The following is a 23,443-nucleotide window of genomic DNA, read 5'->3' as shown; positions in this document are numbered from 1 at the left end:
TAGGCATTGCATTGAGCTCTATAATGCCCCCACAATTTTTTTACACAAAGAAACACTTAAACTGAGATGCCGCTTCACAGCTCCTTCCTTCTACCAGACAAGCTGCTGCTGCATAGAAAGAAAAATTATAAACTGCAATTAATATTTGCGCCTCCAAGGCGAAAAATGATGTAATCACGGAAAATAATCACAATTTGTACGCACGGAGATGAAGGTGTACACCGTGAGGGGAAAAAAAAAAACAATAGCCTACCTAACGTTTTGTAAATCTGTTGGGTACCTAACAAGCCCATGTTGTATATTCGCTTGTACTGACGGGGTACTGTTCCCCTAAAAGCATGTATTTTGTTCAAAATCGTGGTAAATTTAGTTGAAAGCAGTGTTAGCAAGCAACTCTCGCGAGACAAATGAGCAACCTCACTTCAAAACGCACAAAAGGGAGAGAAGCGCTAGAGAACTGAAGTGCACTTAATCATGCCAACTATATAGCCCAATAATCATGCCCAAATAAGCTAACTAGTGTCCTTGAACAATAGTAACCATAAATATGGGGGGAAATGGGTCGGTTGTTACGTGTGCAAAAAATAATTCCGCCACTTGAGATTTTTTTCCAAACGACTTTAGCTATGTAAAAAAAGGCCCCATACAATATCCGAAAGTGGCGGACTTGGCAATTGAGTTTATTTTTTCTGCAGTATGGGTTGAATGTACAGAACTGATTGATGGTGCTCAGTCAGGTAGCTATCTCTGGTCCACTGTAACTAAGCAACGAGGCAACAATGGTGCCGAAGGAAAAGGGAGGGTTGAGGCAAGGAGTGCTGGGAAAGCCGTTTCCTTTCTCGCAATCTTCGGTTTTGCCATAGTTTCGTAAAGTGATGGTATACGACGAATGTGTTTTAAGAGTGCCCCTTGGCTTTGTCTTGTCCTTGATCAAAAAATATACAACCCTTATCAAAGTTGTTAGATGCAGAAACTGGTTCGTAATTAATGGGCGCGTGAGAAGACGAGAAGATTGTGCAGAGAAGCAGGGCCCCACGGCCAGAGGTGGGACTCATGCAGTAGAAACGAAGCCATGGAATATGCAGGGTAAGTAGCAAGATTTATGGAATGCGTTCTCAAAGCACTTATATGCTACGGTACTTAATACAACGTCAAGGTTTGGCAGATGATTTGACCGACATCGAGGTTACATCAAACGGGATGCTGTTCAGAACAGCGTAGCTAAATGCCTTGCCAGCTAAAACAACGTTTTCGCGCTGGCTGGCTGGCTAGCTTGTTGTTGCTAAGTTGGAATAACGTTAACGTTACCGTTACCAACGAAAAAACAATATCTACTAGTAGCTAGCTGCGGATTGCTAGCTTGCTTGCTCTAGCTACAGCTACAGAATTCGTTAGCCACCATAATATTAAAACTAACGTTACAAGCCTGCTTTGGCGAAGATCGAACAACTTGCATGTGTGTAACAACGTTAGCTGACCACCTAGACTAGCTAGCTAACCATTGTTGAGCAACTTGATCTTTTCCAGTAAAGGATCTGCTTGTTGTCTAGTAAGTTACTAAGTGGTTAACTTGTGTAGTCAGTGAGATCAGTTAAGTTAACATGCTAAGTTAGTTGAGTCGTTGTAGCTAGCGACATTAACTGTTAGCTACCAGAGCTAACGTTAACTAGCTATCGTTATTGCTAGCGAGTTACCGTGACGTTGACTAGACTACACAAGCAATGGTAAAATCTAATTTGCAGCTTTATTTTAATTTACGCATTTTAGCATAGATTGAAAAGTATCTAAATCTAATGCTAGTTGGACAGCGTTAATGTAAAATCATCTGCACATACAATTAGAAGACGGGTTCGAGGTCATCTCCTTGTGCCAACACATGGCTAGCGTTAACTAATATTAACCACATATGGCTTTGTGAATAACTGTTATTTTCCGAGCTAACCACTTACGCTGATGACATAATCGAGCAATGAACTATCGTCGTCAGTCCTCGATGGCATTGGCTAGTGTGATCTAGCTAGTTAATATTTCTTAGATTTTGTTCTCGCCTGATTTAAATGACATGCTAATTAGGTACACCTGGCTAGTTAATGCTAGCGAGCTAACTTAGTTGCCTGTCGATTTGTTGCCGCTTTTTTAAATGTATGATACGGATAACTAATGCATAGTTGGCAAGGACATCTAACGTTAATTCACCGTGTTCCGAACAGAACACAGCGAAGCGGTCGTTTCTACCAAAAGTTAACGTCCATTCAATGGTAGTTTTTCTCCTGAGGAATGTGATTTATGATTATGGTTTCTTATTGATTATTCGAGACACTAAAACACTTTGATTGATGTGAATGGGAAAACGACCAATAACTGCTCAACGTACATGTGTTCGGAAGACCATGTTAGCTCACGATAGTCCGAACACCGCCGTGTATGCCTGTCCGGTTCGTAGTTTCTCGTTCAGCAACAGCTTCCCTACCACAATGTCACGGTGGAACACTTACCGTGTCACTGAATGCTGAAATTCATCGCGTATGTGGCTCGTACCAAGTTTTTACGAAAACGGAAGAAATTATACTTTACACACACAAACTAAAGGAGTTTTTAGTTATTGGTCATGAAAGTCGGAAAGTTTGATCCTTATAGATTTGTCTATTGTTTCTGACAGGTATGATTGGATTATGCTGGTACTATTTCAGGTAGTTAATTATACATGATTGCCAGTCCATACTTCCCAAGTACATTATTCCAGACAGGGAAATAACTTTATTTGTTACTATTATTATTATTTTTTATTGCACACCATTCCAATCAGGCATAAGACGTATACCTTCGGGGAGATTAAAAACCTATTACTCCCCGTTTTAGGATGGGCAATCATGTTGTATAACCTTGTGAAATAATAAATAAATAAAACATTTTGTGTCCCTGTCATGTTATTTTCATTGTGTTTGTTCTATTATTCTGAAATGTATTGTCAAAGTAGAAGCATATAAAGCAGGCCATACTAATATAAGGCAATTTCTTGCTTTACGCATATATATTCCTCATTTTTTAGACCACAATATAAGAATGTTGGGTTTTGAGATATAAATGCTTGCTTATAAATTCACAACAGCGAAATACGAGGGGTCTGCTTGTATATAGTAGCCTTCTGTAGGTGTGGCAGATGGGCGGTCATAGATAGACTGTTTGCTCAGACTTCTTGTCTTGTTTGTCTGACCAGGAGCCGAAAGTCAAGCCCCCAGCCACCCTTGGATCCTGGAGACGATAAAGTGGATTGTGGGGTTCCCACCTTTAACCAAACGCATATGAAGAATGCGTTCCAGCTCATGAACGACCTGAGGAGGTATGGCATGGTTCTGCTTGGCACCACTTGTTTCCAGTGCTCCTCCCCCCTTAACTGTTGGTCAGTCATACCTTAGGCAGGCCAGAGATATTTTCACATTAATTGGCCTGAGATGATGTGGATCAGTAAATTGCTTCTGGGGGGGCTGACTAGTTAGCTAGCTAGCTAGCTCAGTTTGGCTATGTTGGAATACAACCAAAAAAGCAAGCAAGCAATTAGTCAGCTGGTTTCTAGCTTAACCATCTACCAAATTCATGTATTTGGGGGCCTCCATAATATCTATAAGCCTGGTTAGGTGACGATGGAACAACTTGCATGTGCAAAATTAGCTTGAAAGATTATACCTGGGTGCCATTTTGTGCCATGGATGTGTGGTTTCCGTCTGACTGGTAGGTTTCCCTTGCAGTAAGAAGATGCTGTGCGATGTGTTGCTGGTGGCAGAGGATATTGAGGTTCCTGCTCACAAGGTGGTTTTGGCTTCCTGCAGCCCCTATTTCTGTGCCATGTTTACAGGTATTGTTGCTTTTATTGGAATTGTACTAGGGACCATATTTGCCCAGTTGCGGATTGTAGACAAGCAAACAAATCGAAATCCAGCTGTACTTACCTCTATGCTGGTTTTAGATTGGTTAAAAGTAAATATGCCATGAATGTGGAGCTTCAACAAAATAGTAACTGAATTGCAACAGGTCTCTGGACACTCACTGTCCAAATAGAAATGCGTGCTTCCTTTTGTTTATACAGAACATCAATGGTTCTAAAGGATGAGTCTGACATGTGTAAAATATCAGCTACAGTACCCTGCCTTGTGTCCAGGCTGGAAGCTATCAGCTCAATAGCCCAGATAATGCCATGCCCCCCCCCCCCCCCCTTAAGATTAGGGCCACTGGGACACAGTCATTGGATGGATGCTGGCTGTGTGCTGCTAGGCTTGCTTTTGGGAGAATGGGGGGCTTTAAATTAGGTCTGCATGTGTGAGGTCCAGGAGAGGTGAATACTGTAAGTCCACCCACTTTATCACAAGTAGAAAGCCTCTGCCATCATTACCAGTTTGTGTTGAATGTTTGTGTCTGTGTGTGCTTATGCATGTGTGTATGTACATGCCGGTGTGCTCGGTTATGTTTAAACTTTGAGTGTGTTGAGTGCGTTAAGTGCGTGTCCCTTGTAGAGCTGTGCTTGTGCCTGCCGTGGGGATTGGGCAGGCAGGCAGGCGGGCGGGATGGAGTTGACGGTAGTGTTGGTCACGCGCTCTGTGTTTGTGACAGCGGACATGAGCGAGAGCAAAGCCCGGAGGGTGGAGATCAGAGATGTGGACGGACAGACACTCCGGAGGCTGGTGGACTACATCTACACTGCTGAGATCGAGGTGACAGAGGACAATGTCCAGGTCAGTCAGTGACATTCTCCATCTTCCAAACCCAGGGCTTGAACTTCACTGTCAAAAAAGGCACTGCGTCTTCCTCCTGGGGGTTTATTTGCTTCCTGAAGGTGTGGACACGGGTATGACACAGGCTTGTGCTTTTTTGTGTTGAGGCTCATTTCTTGGTAGTGTTAAAATCATCTCCTCTTTGCCTTGGCCCCTCCTCCCTGGCTTGCAAGGCCAGCATTGTAGCAGGCAGTGTATTTCCTGTCATTATTAGCAAAGGAAATATGCGCCCAGCAAAGGGAAATCCTTTCTGTGTTTGCTCTGTGTTTGTGCTCTTTGTGTGTGTGTGTGTGTGTGTGTGTGTGTGTGTTTGTCTGTGTGTATGAGAGAGAGGGAGAGGAAGCACGAATTGATGCTCGAGGGGTTCATGTTTTTGTACACAAGTGTGCCTATCTATATGTGTGTGTGTGAGACAGAGCGAGAGCATTAATGAATGTGTGTGTGTGTGTGTGCGCGCGCGCCCGCGCGCTTGCTTTTGCTCTGGCTGGGCTGTCTCGGACGAGGGCTCAGTGGTGGGAAACGCCTTGAACAGCTCTGAGGGCGAAGCGTGAGGACTCTCAGATGAAAAGCCTCAGAGTGACCCAGTTTGGGTCCCTGGAGCCTGGCTGTGGGGGATAGAATCATGGCTGTTACAGCGCACAAAGCCCCGCGTGGAGTGGCCGCTCGGCTAATGGACTCAGAGCAGCCGAGGGCTCTATTGGGTCCGGTCTCATCCTCACACACAAAGGCCGAGAGAGAAACGAGGGAGGCTTTATCAGCGGCTCTGCAGTGAGGGAGGCCCAACGGGAACAGTCTCCGAGATCCCCCTCATCTCCTGTTTTACGTCCCTGTCAGCTGGACGTCCTTATCCGAGTAAATATTTTGGAGTTTCCGACCTTTTGTCCGGGCTGGAGCGTTTAGCACGCCTGCCCCCTGTAGATAAGCACACGGTTTGTTTGTGTTGGCGCGGTTTTGAGTATTAAATCCAGCTGACCGTAGCACTCTGAAAACAAACAGGCTCATTCACGCTGGCCGCATCCAGGTATTGGTCAGGCTAACCTTGGATTTTTATGCACACAAAAATACAGATTGTCTGACATTTACTTTGTGCTCAAGCAGCCTATGGCAAGCCCACGCCCTGTGAGAAATATTTGTAAAAAATGGTGCTTATGTTGGGCAAAACAAGCTGTCTGATTAGTCCCTGAAGATTATTAGATTAGATTCTTTATTCTGCCACAGTCCATACAGTGCACATGCCTCACCCCGTGGTCTCACAGTGAGCTATTTAATCGACCTGTTGCTGGCCGTCATTTTCTGTCATTTTGTGTCAAAAATATGCCTTCAGTACCCTTTGTTATGCTGTTAATACTAAGTGGGAACAATGGTAAGCTCTCGCCTCTCCCTCAGCCTAGTACACTCGAGCGACCCGTCAACGAAGTCGCTCACTGTGAGAACACAGGTTCAGTACAACACTATGTATATTAATAAATACACGTATACATGAAATGGCAACATACAAAAAAAAAAAAAAACATTAACAAAGTATTAAATTAGTGATGCAGAGGGACAAAGATGTAGAAACATCTTCTTTGTGACTGTTAGCCAGGTTAGTATTGAGAGAGACCCATCTCATCTCAAGCAGATGGTGGTCCCTGAAGTGTAGCTGCAGCTGAATCTATTGGAATTGGCCTTTATGACTTTGTTAACTGATTGGAAGCTGTTTCAGTGTGTTACATTATCTAACGTCACAATTTCCTGCTTTGAATTTGGGCATGCTTCCTGCCAGAATGCACTTGGTTAGGGCGCAGTGTACTATAATTCCAGAACATAGGAAAGGCCAGCAACTCCAGTGCCCTACTTAAATAACTATAATGGCCATAATTACAGTTTTAGTGAGGTCAGGTATTTACAATTACATAACGATGACTAACTGGAACATGAATTTAGATCTGTGGTTCAATTTACCTCAGACATGTCGTATTTGGAAGTGAAAACAAATGTGAAAATTGAAATTTTTCTGGCGAAATGCAAAACATTACATTTCAATTTGCAGAATTGACCAACCGTGCGTACCGTGCAACACTATTCTTTGTGCACGAAAATGTTTTCAGTGCTGTGTGGCTCCCCTTTTGAAATAATATGGAAAATTCAAATCCTAAACCTGTTGATGGTTGATTATGCATCAGGCTATTACAAGGATGTTGTTGAGTGTTCACTTTGATGGCAGCCCATCAGGCCTGGGTCAAATACATAATTATTTTGAATGCAAATCTTTTCTGCGCATTACTGAGCTTGTCCGATGTATTGGAACCTATGAAATAATCTCAGATAGTGAAAACCCCACCTTCTGGTCCTCTTGGTTGGGTCAATTGTACCAGGCATGATCAATTGATCCCGGAAAAGTGTTTGAAAAGTGTCTTGGTGACAGTACGGTAATGAGGTGGTTCTTCTGTTCTTGTTCAGGGTGATGGGAGGAACATGGTGACACGTCTTGGTGGTGATGACAGTGACTCAGTGATTCGTCTTGGGGGTGATAGCTGAGACACAGTGACTCGTCTTGGGGGTGATGGCAGTGACTCGGTGGCTCTTCTTGGGGGTGATGGTCGGGACTCGGTGACTCGTTTTGGGGGTGATGGCAGTGACTCAGTGACTCGTCTTGGGGGTGATGGCAGTCACTCGGTGACTCTTCTTGGGGGTGATGGCAGTGACTCTGTGACTCGTTTTGGGGGTAATGGCAGGGACTCGGTGACTGGCTCATTGAGTGTCCTCCTCTCTGGTCCTTGTGATTCAGGTCCTGCTGCCTGCTGCCAGCCTCTTGCAGCTGATGGACGTGCGGCTCGCCTGCTGTCACTTCCTGCAGGCCCAGCTCCACTCCACCAACTGCCTGGGCATCCGCGCCTTTGCCGACCTCCACGCCTGCACACAGCTGCTCAGCCAGGCCCACGCCTACGCAGGTCAGCCTCCGGGGGGCGCTAGCTGTCTCAATCACAGCCTACTGCAGGACGGTTGGGGTCTGTCAACCAGAACCTTAATAAGCAGAATACAGAATACAGTTGTTTGTGTTGAATGGAAAGGGAAAATTTGAGGTCTGACCAACGTCCAGCCACAGTTTTTTGGAGCAGCATTGGGCACTGGGCAAATTAATTTCTGATTGATGCGCAATTGAAAAATCTAATTTTAAAATGAGAAACCACTCACCAGTCTCAATAAATGTCTTTTCAGTTGAAATGTCTTATTCATGCACTTTTCGGCAAAATAGTTTTGGATATTTCATGGGTGGTTGTAAAATGATCTACAGACAATGGAACTTTTACCTTGCATTTTGTTTATCAAAAAATTATACCTCCGCCTCATAAAAATGTAAAAGCGCACAGAGGCCCGGGCCCCAATGATTCATCAAGCAAGAGTTAGCTTATTTTATTTTTATTTTTACAATGGTCATGTTTTGGCTCATGCTGTCTTCAACCCCATAGACTGATACCAGATTACCCAGTTGGGTGGCTTGTTTTCTCTGTATTGGTCCTGATCACATTCTACTTAGTCACATACAGCATAATGTGCTTTGAATGGAGTGTAGACTCTGACAAAAAGGTTTATCAGCTGTCAGACTTGGGGCACAATCTATTATTAATCACAAGCTTTCTTTCTCATACAATGTTTTGTGACTTTTTGTGTGTGTGTGTGTGCCTGTGTGTGTGTTCCTGCCTGTATGCGTGTGTCTCTGTGCGTGTGTCTCTGCGTGTGTGTGTGTGTCTCTGTGTCTGTGTGTGTGTGTGCGTGTGTCTCTGTGTGCGTCTGTGCGTGTGCGTGTGCCCGTGCGTATGCGTGTGCGCGTGTTTGTGTGCATGTGCATGTGTGTTGAACAGAGCAGCACTTCTCGGAGGTGATGCTGGGGGAGGAGTTCCTGAGCCTGTCGCTCCAGCAGGTGTGCGGTCTCATCTCCAGTGACAAGCTGACTGTGTCCACTGAGGAGAAGGTAGGCCCTGCACACAGACACTCATGGACACCGCCACCCACCCACACGCACGCATGCACCCACACACACGCACGCACGCACGAACACGCAGGCACGAACACACACACACACTCATTTTTTATACCGTATTTGAAAACCTTTTTTTTCCTTTTTTTTTTTTGTTCACTACAATGCAAGGCCAATCATTAGATGAAAGTGAATAAATAAATAATTATGACCCTTTATTTCCAAACAATTGCAGATTTTTTTGTCAAGTACAAAAATGACACCATCTGTGCCAACTATGCTGGTGATGTACAGTACTGTATGCATGTATTTGGACAGTGGTACAATTTCTGTGACTTTGGCTCTGTACTCCAGCATATTGGATTTGAAATGAAATGATGAATATGAGTGCTGACTGTCACATTTAATTCGAAGGTATCTACATCCGTATTAGGAGATCCATGTAGGAACTGGATCCCTTTTTGTACATAGTCTCCCATTTCAGGGGGGGACAGTTAGCTTCTCAGCTGTTTCTGATGAGTCAGGTGTAGTCAGTTGCTTTCTTAGTGCAGATATAAGAGATTTCAGTATTTAGTCTTATGGACTGTATGGCTTTAATTCCTTCCTCATGGTTGTTGCTTATGGCAGTGAATCATTGATTTGATTCCTTATCTCGCTCGCAGGCACACACACACACCGTTTCTCTTTCTCTTTCATGTTTGCACACAGTTTTGTGCACATGCTCTCTCTGATGCTCGCTCTCTTCTCCTGCTTCTCTTCTCTCCTCTCTCTCTTCCTCCCACTCATCCAAGCTGTGCTGTGAAAGCTGAAAGTTGAGCCTCCCCCGCTGTCCTACTTTGTCCTGTGACAGACAGGCTTGAGGCACTTCAGAATAGGCCACAATGCCCTTCTCACTGGGTCTCCCGTCTCATTGACACTGCTGCCTTTTCCCAGCATGCTCTTCTGTCCAGACCATGTGTTGGACCCAAGCTTCCATTTTGGTTATTTCCCACATCTTGGAGGGAAAGTAGTCTCTCTGCAGTTCATCCGTTGACATGCCGAGTCGGACCCTGGAAGTGTATGGCATGCACCATTCTGTACACAAGACCCAGTCAGAATGCAGTTCTGCACTTGGACCACCGCATCTTCCTTGGACTTGTTTGTGTTCCCATGCCTGCTGCCAAGAAGCAGAAGAGCCAACTAACAGTGCATCAGCCAAACCCTGCTGAATGCTTCTGCAATGTCATGCTTCGAGTGTTAAATTCCTCCTTGGTGGGAGATTGTTACTGTTACAAAGCTCCCAGAGGAGATTGTTACTGTTACTAAGCTACACACAGGAGACCGTTACTGTCACTAAGCTACACACAGCACCGGGGAAGGCCCAGGTAACCTCATGTCCGTGACGCACAGAAACCACTTCACCCAGTCAGCTGGCCTCATATCTGTGATGCAGAGTGCACTTTCCCCAGTTAGCTGACCTCATGTCTGTGACGCAGAGCACACTTTCGCCAGTCAGCTGACCTCATGTCTGTGACGCAGAGCACACTTTCCCCAGTCAGCTGACCTCATGTCTGTGACGCAGAGCACACTTTCGCCAGTCAGCTGACCTCATGTCTGTGACGCAGAGCACACTTTCCCCAGTCAGCTGACCTCATGTCTGTGACGCAGAGCACACTTTCCCCAGTTAGCTGACCTCATGTCTGTGACGCAGAGCACACTTTCGCCAGTCAGCTGACCTCATGTCTGTGACGCACAGCACACGTTCCCCAGTCAGCTGACCTCATGTCTGTGACGCAGAGCACACTTTCCCCAGTCAGCTGACCTCATGTCTGTGACACAGAGCACACTTTCCCCAGTGAGCTGACCTCATGTCTGTGACGCAGAGCACACGTTCCCCAGTCAGCTGACCTCATGTCTGTGACGCAGAGCACACATTCCCCAGTCAGCTGACCTCATGTCTGTGACGCAGAGCACACTTTCCCCAGTGAGCTGACCTCATGTCTGTGACGCAGAGCCCATTTTTCCCCCCTCAGGTTTTTGAGGCCATGATTTCGTGGATAAAGCAGGATAAAGAGACACGCTTGGAGCACATGCCAAAGTTGATGGAGCACGTCCGCTTGCCCCTGCTGTCGAGGGATTACCTGGTTCAGGTATGTTTCTCCACCTTTCTGTCTCTCTACTGCTGTCCCCATCAAAGTGGCACTTCACCAACTCAAATTCATTTTTTTTGTTTTCATGCTATGCATCCAAAGCTGGGTTTTTGCCTCCCACGTGAACCTACATCAAGTAGGTACCTGCAGGTAGCGTGTTCAACATGCTAAAACTACTTCAGTAACCTCTCATCATGTGGTTCATTTTGTGTATATAATTTTGCGTGATACTTTAATCACACTTTAGACGTGTTGTGCCGAAAGCAGCCTGATTCAGTTCACACTATTGATGCTCTATTCTCTTGGAACTTTCAATCTGCAAAAATAATATCAGGTATGAAGTCAATACAGCACATAGTTCAGTGATTTGGTTAGAATTTACTGAGAGTATTAAATTGAATACTAAATATAGTGTTTAGTTTCCTTGACTCTTTTTTCAGACAAAGATGCGCTTGATATTATATATTAATGCTAGCTATTGGTAGCTTATGCAACCTTGATGTAAAATCTCAGAATCTGGATGCATAGCACATTGTGCTGAAAGGCAACAAAATTATATGTATGTGAATTTTGGGGGAACTCGTGCCTTATGGTTCTCCTGTGCAGGTGGCATATGTGCAGTAAGGCTAAGACCGACTGTTTAGAGATCAATGTCCATTCTTCTGCTGTGAAGCTGATGCTTAATTAAGCAGTCTGGGTTTTTGGTGAAGTATGTATGCTGTGATGTGATTGGCTAGATCGTGGAGGAGGAGGCTTTGATCAAGAACAACAACACCTGCAAAGACTTCCTCATCGAGGCCATGAAGTACCACCTGCTGCCTGCCGACCAACGACACCTCATCAACACGGACAGGACACGCCCGCGCACACCGATAAGCCTTCCCAAGGTGAGAATTTGGACAAGAATTTCAATTTCAGATTGTGGAAGAATTTGAACAATTTGATGTGAACATGGCTTTACTCCATGTCAAATCAATAACTGTTTACGCTCATGGACTCTGTTTGGAAAAACAATGGGGATTTACCAGCGTGTCTCTAGTGCCCATATGCCATGGGTCCCGGCCTACACATGGGTTCAGAGTCCAAGGTAAATCTGAGGTCAGAGTGTCACCTGAGCTCCCTTCCCCAGAAGAATAATAATATATGGCAGGAGTCCTGTCCCTGTTCTTCGACTTACCTGTGTCTGTCTCTATAAAGATGGGTGAAAATGTAGCAGTTTCAGAGATAAAAGCTGGACCAAGATTGAGGTCTGGTTGGCCTGAATTTTTAATGTTTTTTACGAATTATTCCTCAACGGTAAGGCAGCATGGGCTCACTCATTCACCTGCTCTCTGTGCTCACTTAGTCACCTGCTCTCACCCATTTGCTGTGTTCTCATCTTTCAGTCGCTCATCCACCCTTACTACAAAATTTAGTGGCGCCATATTTTGACATAACATCGGACATTTCAGTTATTATTTTGCTACATATTTGGCCCCTTTTTCTCTCTTCAGTTAGTACCGGCTACTTCTATGTTATTCTCGCCGTGGTTTTTATTTATTTTTGGACTATTTATCTTCACTCATCATTGTTTCCATGACTTTGTGTTGATTCTCTTGATTAGAAATGGAACCCATTATGCGGCTATTAAATAATTCCACATCATTCAAATACATACATATTACTCAAATTTCTGTCATGTACGGTAATAAGCTATGAAACAGGGATTGTTACTCTGTTCAAAAAGTTGTGCACTGATTGATTCTTTAATTTATTAATCTGTTACAAAATTAATTGCTGCTGCATAGGAGTTGAGGTACTGTGTACTGAAGTTACTGATACATTTTGGTGAAAATTTGAATCAATAGACACAGGCATCCCACCAGACTGCATACCTCAGGGTGTAGTCCATGCTGTATAGCCTTGAGTGTACACCACTACAGTGTACTTATATGATTCAATATATACAGTGGGCTCCAGAATTATTGACACCCTTGATAAATATGCACAGAAAATACTGTAAACTAACAAGTAATACTGTTATTCACATGAACTTTCTTTTCCAACATTATTAAAGTGGTGGGCTTTATTAATGATTCTGTGGAATCAACCAAAGTCTTACATTTTTCAAATAAAAAAAGATGTTCTCCAAAAAACTGGTTACACAATTATGGGCACCCCTGGTTTAATACTTTGTGCAACCACCCCTGGCAGTCGATAGTCTTTTCCTAGAATTTGTGATAAGGTTAGAGAATACATTTGGAGGCATTTTGTACCATTCCTCCATGCAGAACCTTTCAGAATGATATCCTTGGGTTTGCACTTATGGATCCCCCTTTTCAATTCAGGTTTTTGATGGGATTTAAGTCTGGAAACTGAGATGACCATTGCAGAACATGGATGTTGTTTTCACTTCACCATTTCTGTGTGGATTTTGTTGTATTGTTGGTCATTGTCCTGCTGGACAAGCTACCTATGGACAAGCCTCAGCTTCCTTGCAAAAAGTTAAATAGTGCCCCTGGACCACTGGCCGCAAAACATCTTCAAAACATCAGTGACCCCTTCTCCTTATTTGAGAGTAGGCATGAAGTGCTTCTCATTGTATGCATTCCTCTCTTTCCGCCAAACATGTTGATGGTGCGTATGGCCAACTGTGCAATGTTGGGCTCATTTGACCATAGCACTCTCTTCCTGGGAAAAAATCCAATTAGGTTTGGCAAACTCTAGATGCTTGGTTTGTTTATTGTGCTCAGTAATGGCTGTCTTCATGCCACACTTCCAAAAAGAGTTTGTTGGTATGGAGGTGGTGTTTTATGGTTCTTTTTGAGACCCAGTGACCCCAAGATGCAACTAATATACAACTCTTCTCTGAAAAACTTGAGACCCTTTATTGCCTCACTCACCATCTTCCTCATCATTTGTGGGGACAACATGCACTTGTGTACTCTTTGCAACCATTCCCTGTCCCTTGAGCAAGGCCCTTAACCCCGCATTGCTCCAGGGGAGGATTGTCTCCTGCTTAGTCTAATCGACTGTACGTCGCTCTGGATAAGAGCGTCTACCAAATGCCATTAATGTAATTTAATGTAATGTCTTTTTATTTTATTAATGCCCTTGCAGAGCTAAGTGGTATGATCAACCATTTCTATATTTCTTTGTACCCATGACCAGACTTGTGACTGTCAATTACCATCTGTGTCTTTTGAATGGACAGTTCTTTGGCTTTTCCCAGGGCGATGCATAACAAAGGGATTTTCATGCTTGTTACCTCATTCTTCTATTCTAGTGAAACAGGAAGTGGTGGAATGACATAATCTCAGTCTAAATGAACTATATTAACTAAATTGCCCATTTAACTTTGTTTATTGATTTTTTAAAAAATGTATTATTTACTTACAGTAATTGTTAGGGATGCCAATAATTTTGACACATGGTTTTCGGAAATAATGAGATCACTGAATAAAAAACATTGAGACCTAAAAGTAAATATACTGAAATAAAAGTATATAGTTTTCCTATATGTTTGAACACAACATACAGATTATTATTGGTGCTATTTATTATATGCAGCCTTTTTTCTTCATTTTTATCAATACTAATGGATCCCGCTGTATATAATTTGCACACATACAGTGTTTTGGAGTGCGGTGGAGTGAATCCGCCTGGTAGGTGGTATTCACGTAGCTGCATCTGTGCTGGTGTGAATCCTGTCCCTTTTGTTTGGGACCATAAACCCCCTGTAGCCCCGGGGCCTCAGGACCCTCTGGAGGATAATGGAGGCCACAGGGGCAAATGGGGGACAGGAACTGGGAACCCATCAGTCCAAACTCCCATCTGCTCGTCTTCCACACCCCTCTCCTCGCATTCCACCCAGCAAGCTGCTCTGTTAAGCCTTTTGTGTCGTTTTTCGAAATAAAACTGAAATGTTTCATGGTCTTGAGAATTGTCTGCCAAATGCCATTAATGTAATGTAATGTAATGTAATTATTTGGGACGGCAAGTGGGTTGTCAGGCGTCCATTGTGTAAAAATGTGACCATTGGTGACGCTGCAGCATCTAAGGCAGGAGCAGTGGGAGGGAGGTAGTCCTACTGCTGAACATATGAGGGCAACAGGCCTTACCTCAAAATGACAAACTAGAACTGGCCATATGTTTTATTTTTATTTATTTATTTGCTTAATTAAAGCAAGTTAAACAGAAGACAAAGAACATACAAAACAACAAGAGTGTGCAGGAGAGGTAAAAAAAAAGGGGTTGTACGAAGACCTCCCCCTAGGAGAAAATGCAAAACGTGTTTGTTATCAGAACACTGAAAAATACAAATAATACTACATATAATAAATAAAACTACGAACTGCAAAATTACAAGGATCAAGAGACTGGAAAGACAGAATGGAACAAAAATGAATTTAAGGAGTGGCTACATGAGGTGATAAAAAAAGAAAACATTTAAACAATGAGGTTGAAGTATATTTTGTGATTGGGTAGGGTAGATTATTCCAGAGGACTGGTCCTTGGTACTGAACAGGGAATTTACCATGATTTATCCTAAAATAAGCTATATGGTGGTTGGATGAGTTTCTAGTGGGATAACTCTACTTTATTTGGCAAAATAAAGATCATGGAACTACTGGGTAGGAGATGAATCTTATTAAAAACAAATTGACTGATCTGGAAGACATTGATATTTTAAATGTTGAATAAACGTGCAGAGGGGTCAGGAAAAGGTAGCCATCCTGGTAAATCGCTTTTGTAAAATGTACTTTTCTGGGATCTGTACTGGATGATAGTCTGTGAAATGGATGTGAAGTGTGACTCATAGCATTCACTTCAGCTTACCAGTCTTCCTTATACCTCTGCTCTTTGGAGTTTATTCTTGTCGTAGATACTTTTACTATTAGGATAGGAAGTAAAATGTGCTATGCTGGTAAAATAAGCTGTGCGAGTCACTGGATAAAGGTGACCGCTAAACATGTCATGCTCTGTCCTTTGAGACAGAGCATGTCTCAGTTCACCATCCCTGTCCTACTGGTTACATCTGTTCATCCTCAAGCTTTGCTCTGTACTTTTTGTATTTGTAATTTAAAAAAAAAAAATTGTTTAAAAAATTGTTTTCAATACAATGAAAGTGGAAGCAGTACCTTGTTATAAATAACCCCATAATGCTAACTGACAGTGCTACGCTACCCCCCCCCCCCCCCCGCTAATTATGACTTTTTATCCGTCTGTCTGTATCTCTGCCCTCCTTTTCCTCTTTCCTTCCTCTCCTGGCTGTCCCTGGGTCAGGTGATGATTGTGGTGGGAGGCCAGGCCCCTAAAGCCATCCGCAGTGTTGAGTGTTATGACTTCCAGGAGGATCGCTGGTACCAGGTGGCCGACCTGCCCTCCCGGCGATGCCGAGCAGGTGACCCCCCTCCCCTCCTCTACTCCCCACCCTTTGCCGCTCACTTTGAGTCCCTTCAGCCCTTCAGCTGTGTCTTAACAACAGGCTCTGTTCACTGCTCATCTGTCTCTCCCCTCTGAGTACAAAGCCTCTTTTAGCCACATGTTCATCTTGCCAAGGCTTTCAACTGAAAGACTAAGGCATTCATTTCTTCCGACTGCAATATTGCGCGTTAACTTAAATGCCCCTTCTGTTGCTAGGGACACCACAGCTCTACAGTAGCTACAGTGTTTCTATTGGCTGTACATGGTGTATGTCACTGTGTTGTCCTTTTGTAATTGTATTCTGTTGCTGGTGGACACTTTATAAACCTTCTCTGATGTTGAAATATTATGCTGTGATGAAGAAATTTCCCATTCATGGGATCTGCAAAATACTATTATGCTATCTCTCTGTCTCTCACACAAACACACTATCTCTCATGCACACTCACATGCTCTCTCACACATTGCCTCTGACTCTCTCACTTACTCTCTGTCTCATGCACACTCCCTCACACACTCACTTCCTCTCTATGTCTCTCTCTCAGGCGTGGTGTTCATGGCGGGGCGCGTGTACGCGGTGGGCGGGTTTAATGGCTCCCTGCGCGTGCGGACGGTGGACTCGTACGACGGGGCGCGGGACCAGTGGTGCTCGGTCCCCAGCATGCAGGAGCGCCGCAGCACGTTGGGGGCGGCTGTGCTGGGGGACCTGCTTTACGCCGTGGGTGGCTTCGATGGCAGCACAGGTTAGCGCTCGCCCACCCCAGCACTGAACACCTGAACACAGGAGAATCTCTGTAGCCATGGGAACAGGTTCCTGTGTTGAGGACGTTCTGTTCCCTGTGGTACAGTAAAGGTGTTTTCAGGTCAGAAGAGATTGGAAGAGTCTGAAATGGCTCCTCTCTGTGCACCAGGGAGAGTGACCGTTTTCCTGGCTAAAAGTAAGGCAGAGGCGGTACTTTATTCTGGATCACGTGATCAAATGAACCACATCTTAATGCTAATTATACCCTACTTTTTAACGGTCAGTAATGATCAGGTGACTAACGTTGTTCTGTTTTTTCACCCACTTTATCCACACTGGGAACTCTTTCTTAACCATTTGATGTACAACATGGGTCAAATGAAAGTTCTTATTTTCTGTATCTTCGCATAGCTTGTGCATCAAAGGGTTAAACAAATATTTTTCAATTATTCTACGGCAGCGTTTCCCAAACTTTTACATTCCGTGGCACACTTTCCAAGTTTAAAGAATATCACGGCACACCACTCTAAACAAGTGACATACAATAATGTAACACGTGAACAGCAGGCCTGATTATTATTTTTGGGGGTTGAATTCAGCGAACCAAGTGCATCAATCTGGTGCACTTTGGGGGGAAAAATTAAGAGGCTAGATCCATAAAACTACTTTCGACTTTGTTACGACGATCAGGATACAAGTTTGCCAACTAGCTAGATTCTGGAAATGATTTAGCCTACTAGTAGAGTAGCCTATACAACTGTGTAGCCAACGTTAGGTCTTGTTAACTTGGTAGACTATTGTAATATCAGCATAACATAAATAATAGCGATTAGATGCAGACTTAGCTCAGGAAACAGGATAGGCCTTCTGAAACTTGGCATGTCGCTAATAATTTATAACGGAGTGACCATATCTGCAGTAGCTATCTCCCTTACGTAACCTAATCGACATAACGGTAATTTAGGCTTCACACTCGGGATAGCTTTACTAACTTGATGCTGGAAATATGCTGACCACGTTGAAGACGATGTTGCCAGAGAATAGATGATTAACTCAATCTGTCACCTAAAAATAAGTTCTGTAGCCCAACCAACTGCTTTCGGAAGTGAGATGCTCCACTCGAGCGCACACAAGATTACAGTGTCGAAAGGCCCGCTCTCGTCTCGTGCGCACGTAGTCAGTGTTTGCTAAGAGATTAAAAAATATTTTGCTTCATTTTGAAACTGGCGTGATTTATTAAACTGCCGGACTGCTCCAATTGAGTTAGTGAGAAGCACTGGAAATGTTGATTTTTAAAAGGCACACCTGAGCTCACATGAGTTGGGGAACGCTGTTCCTCGGCCCACATCTGCGAAGCTGGAATAAAAAAAAAAAAACTGATTAGCATGTAATTTAGGAAACCAGTTTTATCTGTCCGAATGCAGCGGACTCAGAGTAATGTCTGATCATGCAGTCTGAATACAGCTGCTGTTGCTTGGCGCTCATCTTCGGTAGCAGCTTTCCCGGTACCTTGTGCTGATTACGATACAGTGCCACATCGGCGTAATGGCGCCATTGCAGTTACAAATTCTAGAAATCCACCGTGCACAACACTTAGAAGAATTCAGTGTAGGCGGCACAAAATTCGATAAGAGGCCGCCTCAGAATTCTCTATGCAGGAAAAACCCAGAGTGTTCGGAGATTCGGCACAGGAAACAGACTGCACAGCTCTGAGTCAGTTAATCAGTCTCTCTCCCTTTCTCGTTTTCTATCTGTCCCTCGCTCTCTTTCTCCACACAGGCCTGGCCTCAGTGGAGGCCTACAGCTACAAGACCAATGAATGGCTCTTTGTGGCCCCCATGAACACACGGCGCAGCAGTGTGGGGGTTGGAGTAGTGGATGGTAAGGACAGCAAGGCTCTGCCTCTTGTCACTGTACTGGCCTGTCTGCTGGCATTACGTGTGATATGTGTAGTATGTTTACGACAGTGTGTAAATATATTTATTATATTTAGGTGTATACGACTGCATGTGTTGTGTGTTTCTCATTGTTTGTTGTGTGTGTGTGTCGTGCAGGGAAGCTGTATGCGGTGGGCGGGTATGATGGGGCATCCCGGCAGTGTCTCAGCACAGTGGAGGAGTTCAACCCAGTCAGCAACCAGTGGGAATATGTGGCTGAGATGGGCACCAGACGCAGTGGAGCAGGTAGCATAAACTTGCCCTCTTTCCCTCATTCACCTACAGACACATTACACTGCCCCATACTCACATACAGACACATTATGCTGCCTCATCTTGGTCTTTTTAGTGGTTTTTAACCACTGATTCACATTTATTTAGACAAAAGCTGTCTGCACTGCAAGAGCAAAGAATTAAAATATTTTTGTAAAATATATCAAGAACACTCAATGTAAGTGGAAAATGGTGAAATTCTCAGCCATTCCGCTGGCCAACACTGACATCAAGTGGTACATTTCCCCACCTGGTGGGCTGTGGTGGTACTGCAAGTATATTATTCAGGATGCAGATGTGCATATTATTGTGCATGTGATCTGTGGGTTGTGTAGGGTAAGGTGTAAGTAATGTGTGCGGTTGCAGGTGTTGGGGTACTCAGTGGGCAGCTGTATGCAGCCGGGGGCCACGACGGCCCCCTGGTCAGGAAGAGTGTGGAGGTGTACGACCCCCCCAGCAACAACTGGAGACAGGTGTCCGACATGAACATGTGTCGGAGGAACGCAGGTGAGACACAAACGCACACGCAGAGGTGGATGCACACACACAGGCTCATGTACTCTCTCAACATTTACAATTAATGTGAAGATAATGAGTAGGGAGTTTTGATTTATTGTAAGAAGCTTTGTAGATTATAAACCAAGCCTTCATGATAAACTGCAAAACCACTGTGCCAACACTGCACAGAGCAGCATGGACCTCAGTGCACAGAGATTTTGAACCAGATGCAGTACATCACACACCACTAGGTGGCAGTAATTTAAAAGTTGAAGGCATCAGGAAGTGAAAACAGACATTATCGCCCTCTAGTGTTTATATAGGTATTTTGCCGTGCCTCAAGCAGATACACTCAATAGAACACAAAATGAATTATGCATTAAGAACTTGTTTCTGTGTGGTGTGTGCAGTATAAACTGCCCCTAACTCAGTAATGTACCTCCACTCACGGCCTGTCTGAAATCACACATTTAAAAACGGCGCCTTGTGTTTCCACTTCCAAACTCTTACACTTATAAATGTGGGGTAAAGACCGTTGGGGCAGGCTCAGTAACGGCATTTACAAACTAGTGTCCCAAACTACCTGAATTCACCCTACCTGGAAACTCTGCACCTGACCTCTGACCTCCTGTATCTCTAGGAGTGTGTGCCATTAACGGACTGCTGTACGTGATTGGCGGGGACGATGGCTCCTGTAACCTCTCCTCGGTGGAGTACTACAACCCTGCCACGGACAAGTGGAGCCTGATCCCCACCAACATGAGTAACGGCCGGAGCTATGCGGGTAAGGGTAGGGTTTATACCTTGTATTTTATGCCTTAATCTAGGACTTGAATTTGTATGTCTCAGTACTGTAGTTCCTCAAGTTATAGGTGTCTTGGTATGGTAGCTATAGACTTGGCCTATCTACTTTGTCTACTGGACCTATGTTCATGGCCAAGCAGTCACACACGAATTGCACCTTATCCGACATGGTCGGTTGGTTGACCTTGATATGCACTGTTTTGTACATCACTTTGGATAAAAGCTTCTTCTAAATAAAATAATGTAAAGGGCAGACATTGTAACCTGCTCAAAGTGTTTGGTGTTTCTGCAGTGTTGTGTGTAACTCTCGCACCTCCCCCCCACAGGGGTCTCGGTCATTGACAAGCCCCTATGACAAAGAGCCTCGGCCAGCGTGGACCCACGGCCACCCACAAACCCAGACCACAGCAGAGACACCGACGTCTGACTGGGCGTCAGCTTCAGGGACCGAGCGGGTACTGCGGAGGACGCCCGTGAAAGGGACCTGTTTGAGCACAGGTGCTGCTGTGACACGTACACTAGATGTGAGAATGGAGTCAGGGGTGGGGGAGGGGGGCTGAGTGGGCCTTGCTGGCCTCACGCACAAACAAACAATATCTGCCTGGTGCAGAACATCTTGAGAGCTGCTGCCAAAACAGACACCGGACCCAGACACCGTTCAGCAACACCGGTGATGCTGCACTGCGAGTCGAGACTCCGCCGTAAACTCATTAACTGGAGGGGAACGTTGGTTTAATGTAGCTGTACAAAAACTAAAAGGGGTAACTGAGCAATGCTGGCTGGACCTGAGAGACAGTGCTACATTCTGTGGGATATAGGGATAAGCCGTGCCAATCGACACTACTTCACCCCAAAGTACTACTGATCGAAAAAAAGGCACTGAACCACAGTCTGTCTGAAAAATGACCAGGGGACAGAAGGCTGTGATGTCAGGGTCATCTTCCTTGGGTCTGGTGGAGGGTGAGGGGTTGTGTTTGTATGTATGGGCGTGTGTGTGCGTACGTTTGTGCGTGTGCATGTGGGGGGGGGGGGGGGGTGCAGCCTGTGAGACAGTTGCTTATGGAAAAAGCACTAACCAGAACCAGCATGCATCTGGGTCCAGAGGAGGTTGGTGGCCACTTCTGACAATGCCTTACCTCACAGTGGGATGTAATTCTCTCGGCCCTCAGTTGCAGTGAGCTGTAGAGTCCTACGTTTCCACGCCGCTTTTACCACACAGCTCTGAGCTACGTCTCCTCGCCTGAGGGGAGACCCCTCTAAACAAAAACCTACCATTCTGCTCTTTTCTGAGGTCAATCTTCCATCTAAATCCACCCTTCATAAGTACAGGTGTGAAACGCAGTGCACCTGAATATTTCATGAAAGTCTCTCGTAGTACTGCTTTGACAGCACTGTACCTCCAAATCCCAGTGTTGGGAGCTTAGCCCAGGGCTGTAAAGATGAGGCAGTGGAAGATGGGCCTTCATCTTATGCAGAGCCCAGAGCTGGCACAGATTCCACCCCCGGTGAAGGTGCCAGCCTGGGTTACAAAGGGGCTGCTGTCTTCCTTTTGGCCATAGCGGTGTGTTCAGGTGAGGTCTCCATCCCTGGCCCTGGACAGCCGCACAGTCTGCTGGTTTTTGTTGTTGCCCAGCACTTAATTGAGCCATTAAAGCAATCGACTACATGGTAAAATAACCTCGCCTGGTTTCTTGGGTCTGAACCAACTGTCGATTTTCAGCAAGAAATTAGAACTAGGAGACCCTGCGGCTTTCAAGGACCGTGATTCCAATTATTCGATTTGCGCAACGAAACTGGGAGGGATAAACGGTGTATCACAAAGGTGGCTTTTAAATGAGGAATTAAAACTGGGTTCTTCGAGCTGGAGTTTGAGTAAATCATGATTGTCTGTTTGGATTATGCAAGTGCAAGTTAAAATGCAGTTTCATTGTGATGTTGCAAATTCCACTGCTTTTTCAGTGTTACTGCATATTTTTTAGATTTGTCATGGTAATCGGCTTTTTTTTAAACCCATGGCTCGCCAACATTTTGGGCCAGTTTCGCTGACAAAGATTAAGCCAAGTCCTACACTAATTTAAATTATGAATGGAGATTTTCCATACAAAACTCAATTTAGACTCATTTTTAATGGGTCTTTGAAACCGGCCGTATAAGACCAGTGCCTTTGTGATACAAATATTCTTAGTGTTACACTGATACATATTGGAATTGCATTATTATTATTGTAGTGCTATTTTTAAACGGGAACCATCGTCACGGACATGGAACCAGTACCACGGTGTATTAGCCTGCTGCTCAGTGTGTTGCAGTGGGAGCCAGAGTGTCTGGTGGCTAACCTACTAGCGAGCATGTGACCGAGAAAATAAGCTAGTGGTACCCAAGCTTGGTCCTGGGGACCCTCAGTGTATGATCATTTTCGTTCCAACCATAGTTGCAATTTGAACAAGCTGTTACATTTTTCTTAATTGCGTGCTTTTTGTGTCTAGAGGAATTCTGGGATTGCAACTCTAGTTGGAACAAAAACCAGCATACACAGGAGGTCCCCAGGACCATGGTTAGGAAACACTGATGTAAGCCAATGGTATTGTAGCCGCTTTTGTGAACAGGCTCATGGTAAAGGTGGAACTTCTTGTGGAGACCTGGAATACTGCGAGCTCTCAGCATTCGCACGCCATCCTGACAGAATCCAAGCCCTTCTCTCTCTCAGCATTTTTCTGCTCTGAATTGCCTGGTATTTATAAGTGGTGAGGCATTACAGGCTATTGTTGCTTTGAACCAATAATGGGCGTCCTGTCAACTCAACACAACTGTTTGTGGGCAGGTTATAAATCACATTGAAGTATAAGGGTGTAGAGAGAGGACCTGCTTACGTCTGTGTAATTCTGGTTAACTTTGCTATGTAATACAATAAATACAGATGAACTTTT

The 23,443-nt window shown here is 44.6% G+C and overlaps 1 protein-coding gene across 2 annotated transcripts; it reads left to right on the top strand.

Moving 5' to 3' along the window:
• Nucleotides 1-700: 700 nt before the first annotated feature.
• On the top strand, nt 701-23,443 carry klhl3 (kelch-like family member 3). 2 transcript variants are annotated; one of them, XR_009708334.1, is made up of 16 exons: nt 701-1,086; nt 3,218-3,340; nt 3,747-3,853; nt 4,606-4,727; nt 7,537-7,699; nt 8,612-8,721; nt 10,740-10,856; nt 11,594-11,743; nt 16,122-16,239; nt 16,808-17,005; nt 18,784-18,885; nt 19,059-19,187; nt 19,581-19,721; nt 20,353-20,496; nt 20,843-22,889; nt 23,056-23,443. XR_009708334.1 is itself a non-coding variant. In XM_061235959.1 (15 exons), exons 1-15 carry the CDS (start codon nt 1,073-1,075, stop codon nt 20,869-20,871), a joined length of 1,767 nt encoding a protein of 588 aa, XP_061091943.1. In that variant the 5' UTR covers nt 701-1,072; the 3' UTR covers nt 20,872-23,443. The 2 variants fall into 2 exon arrangements, 1 of the variants encoding a protein (XP_061091943.1); XM_061235959.1 differs by having other exon boundaries at nt 20,843-23,443.

Source organism: Conger conger, chromosome 3, assembly GCF_963514075.1.
Source record: "Conger conger chromosome 3, fConCon1.1, whole genome shotgun sequence".
NCBI lineage: Eukaryota > Metazoa > Chordata > Actinopteri > Anguilliformes > Congridae > Conger > Conger conger.
The sequence above is the reverse complement of the archived record's forward strand: the minus strand, read 5'-3'. Positions and strand labels throughout refer to the sequence as shown.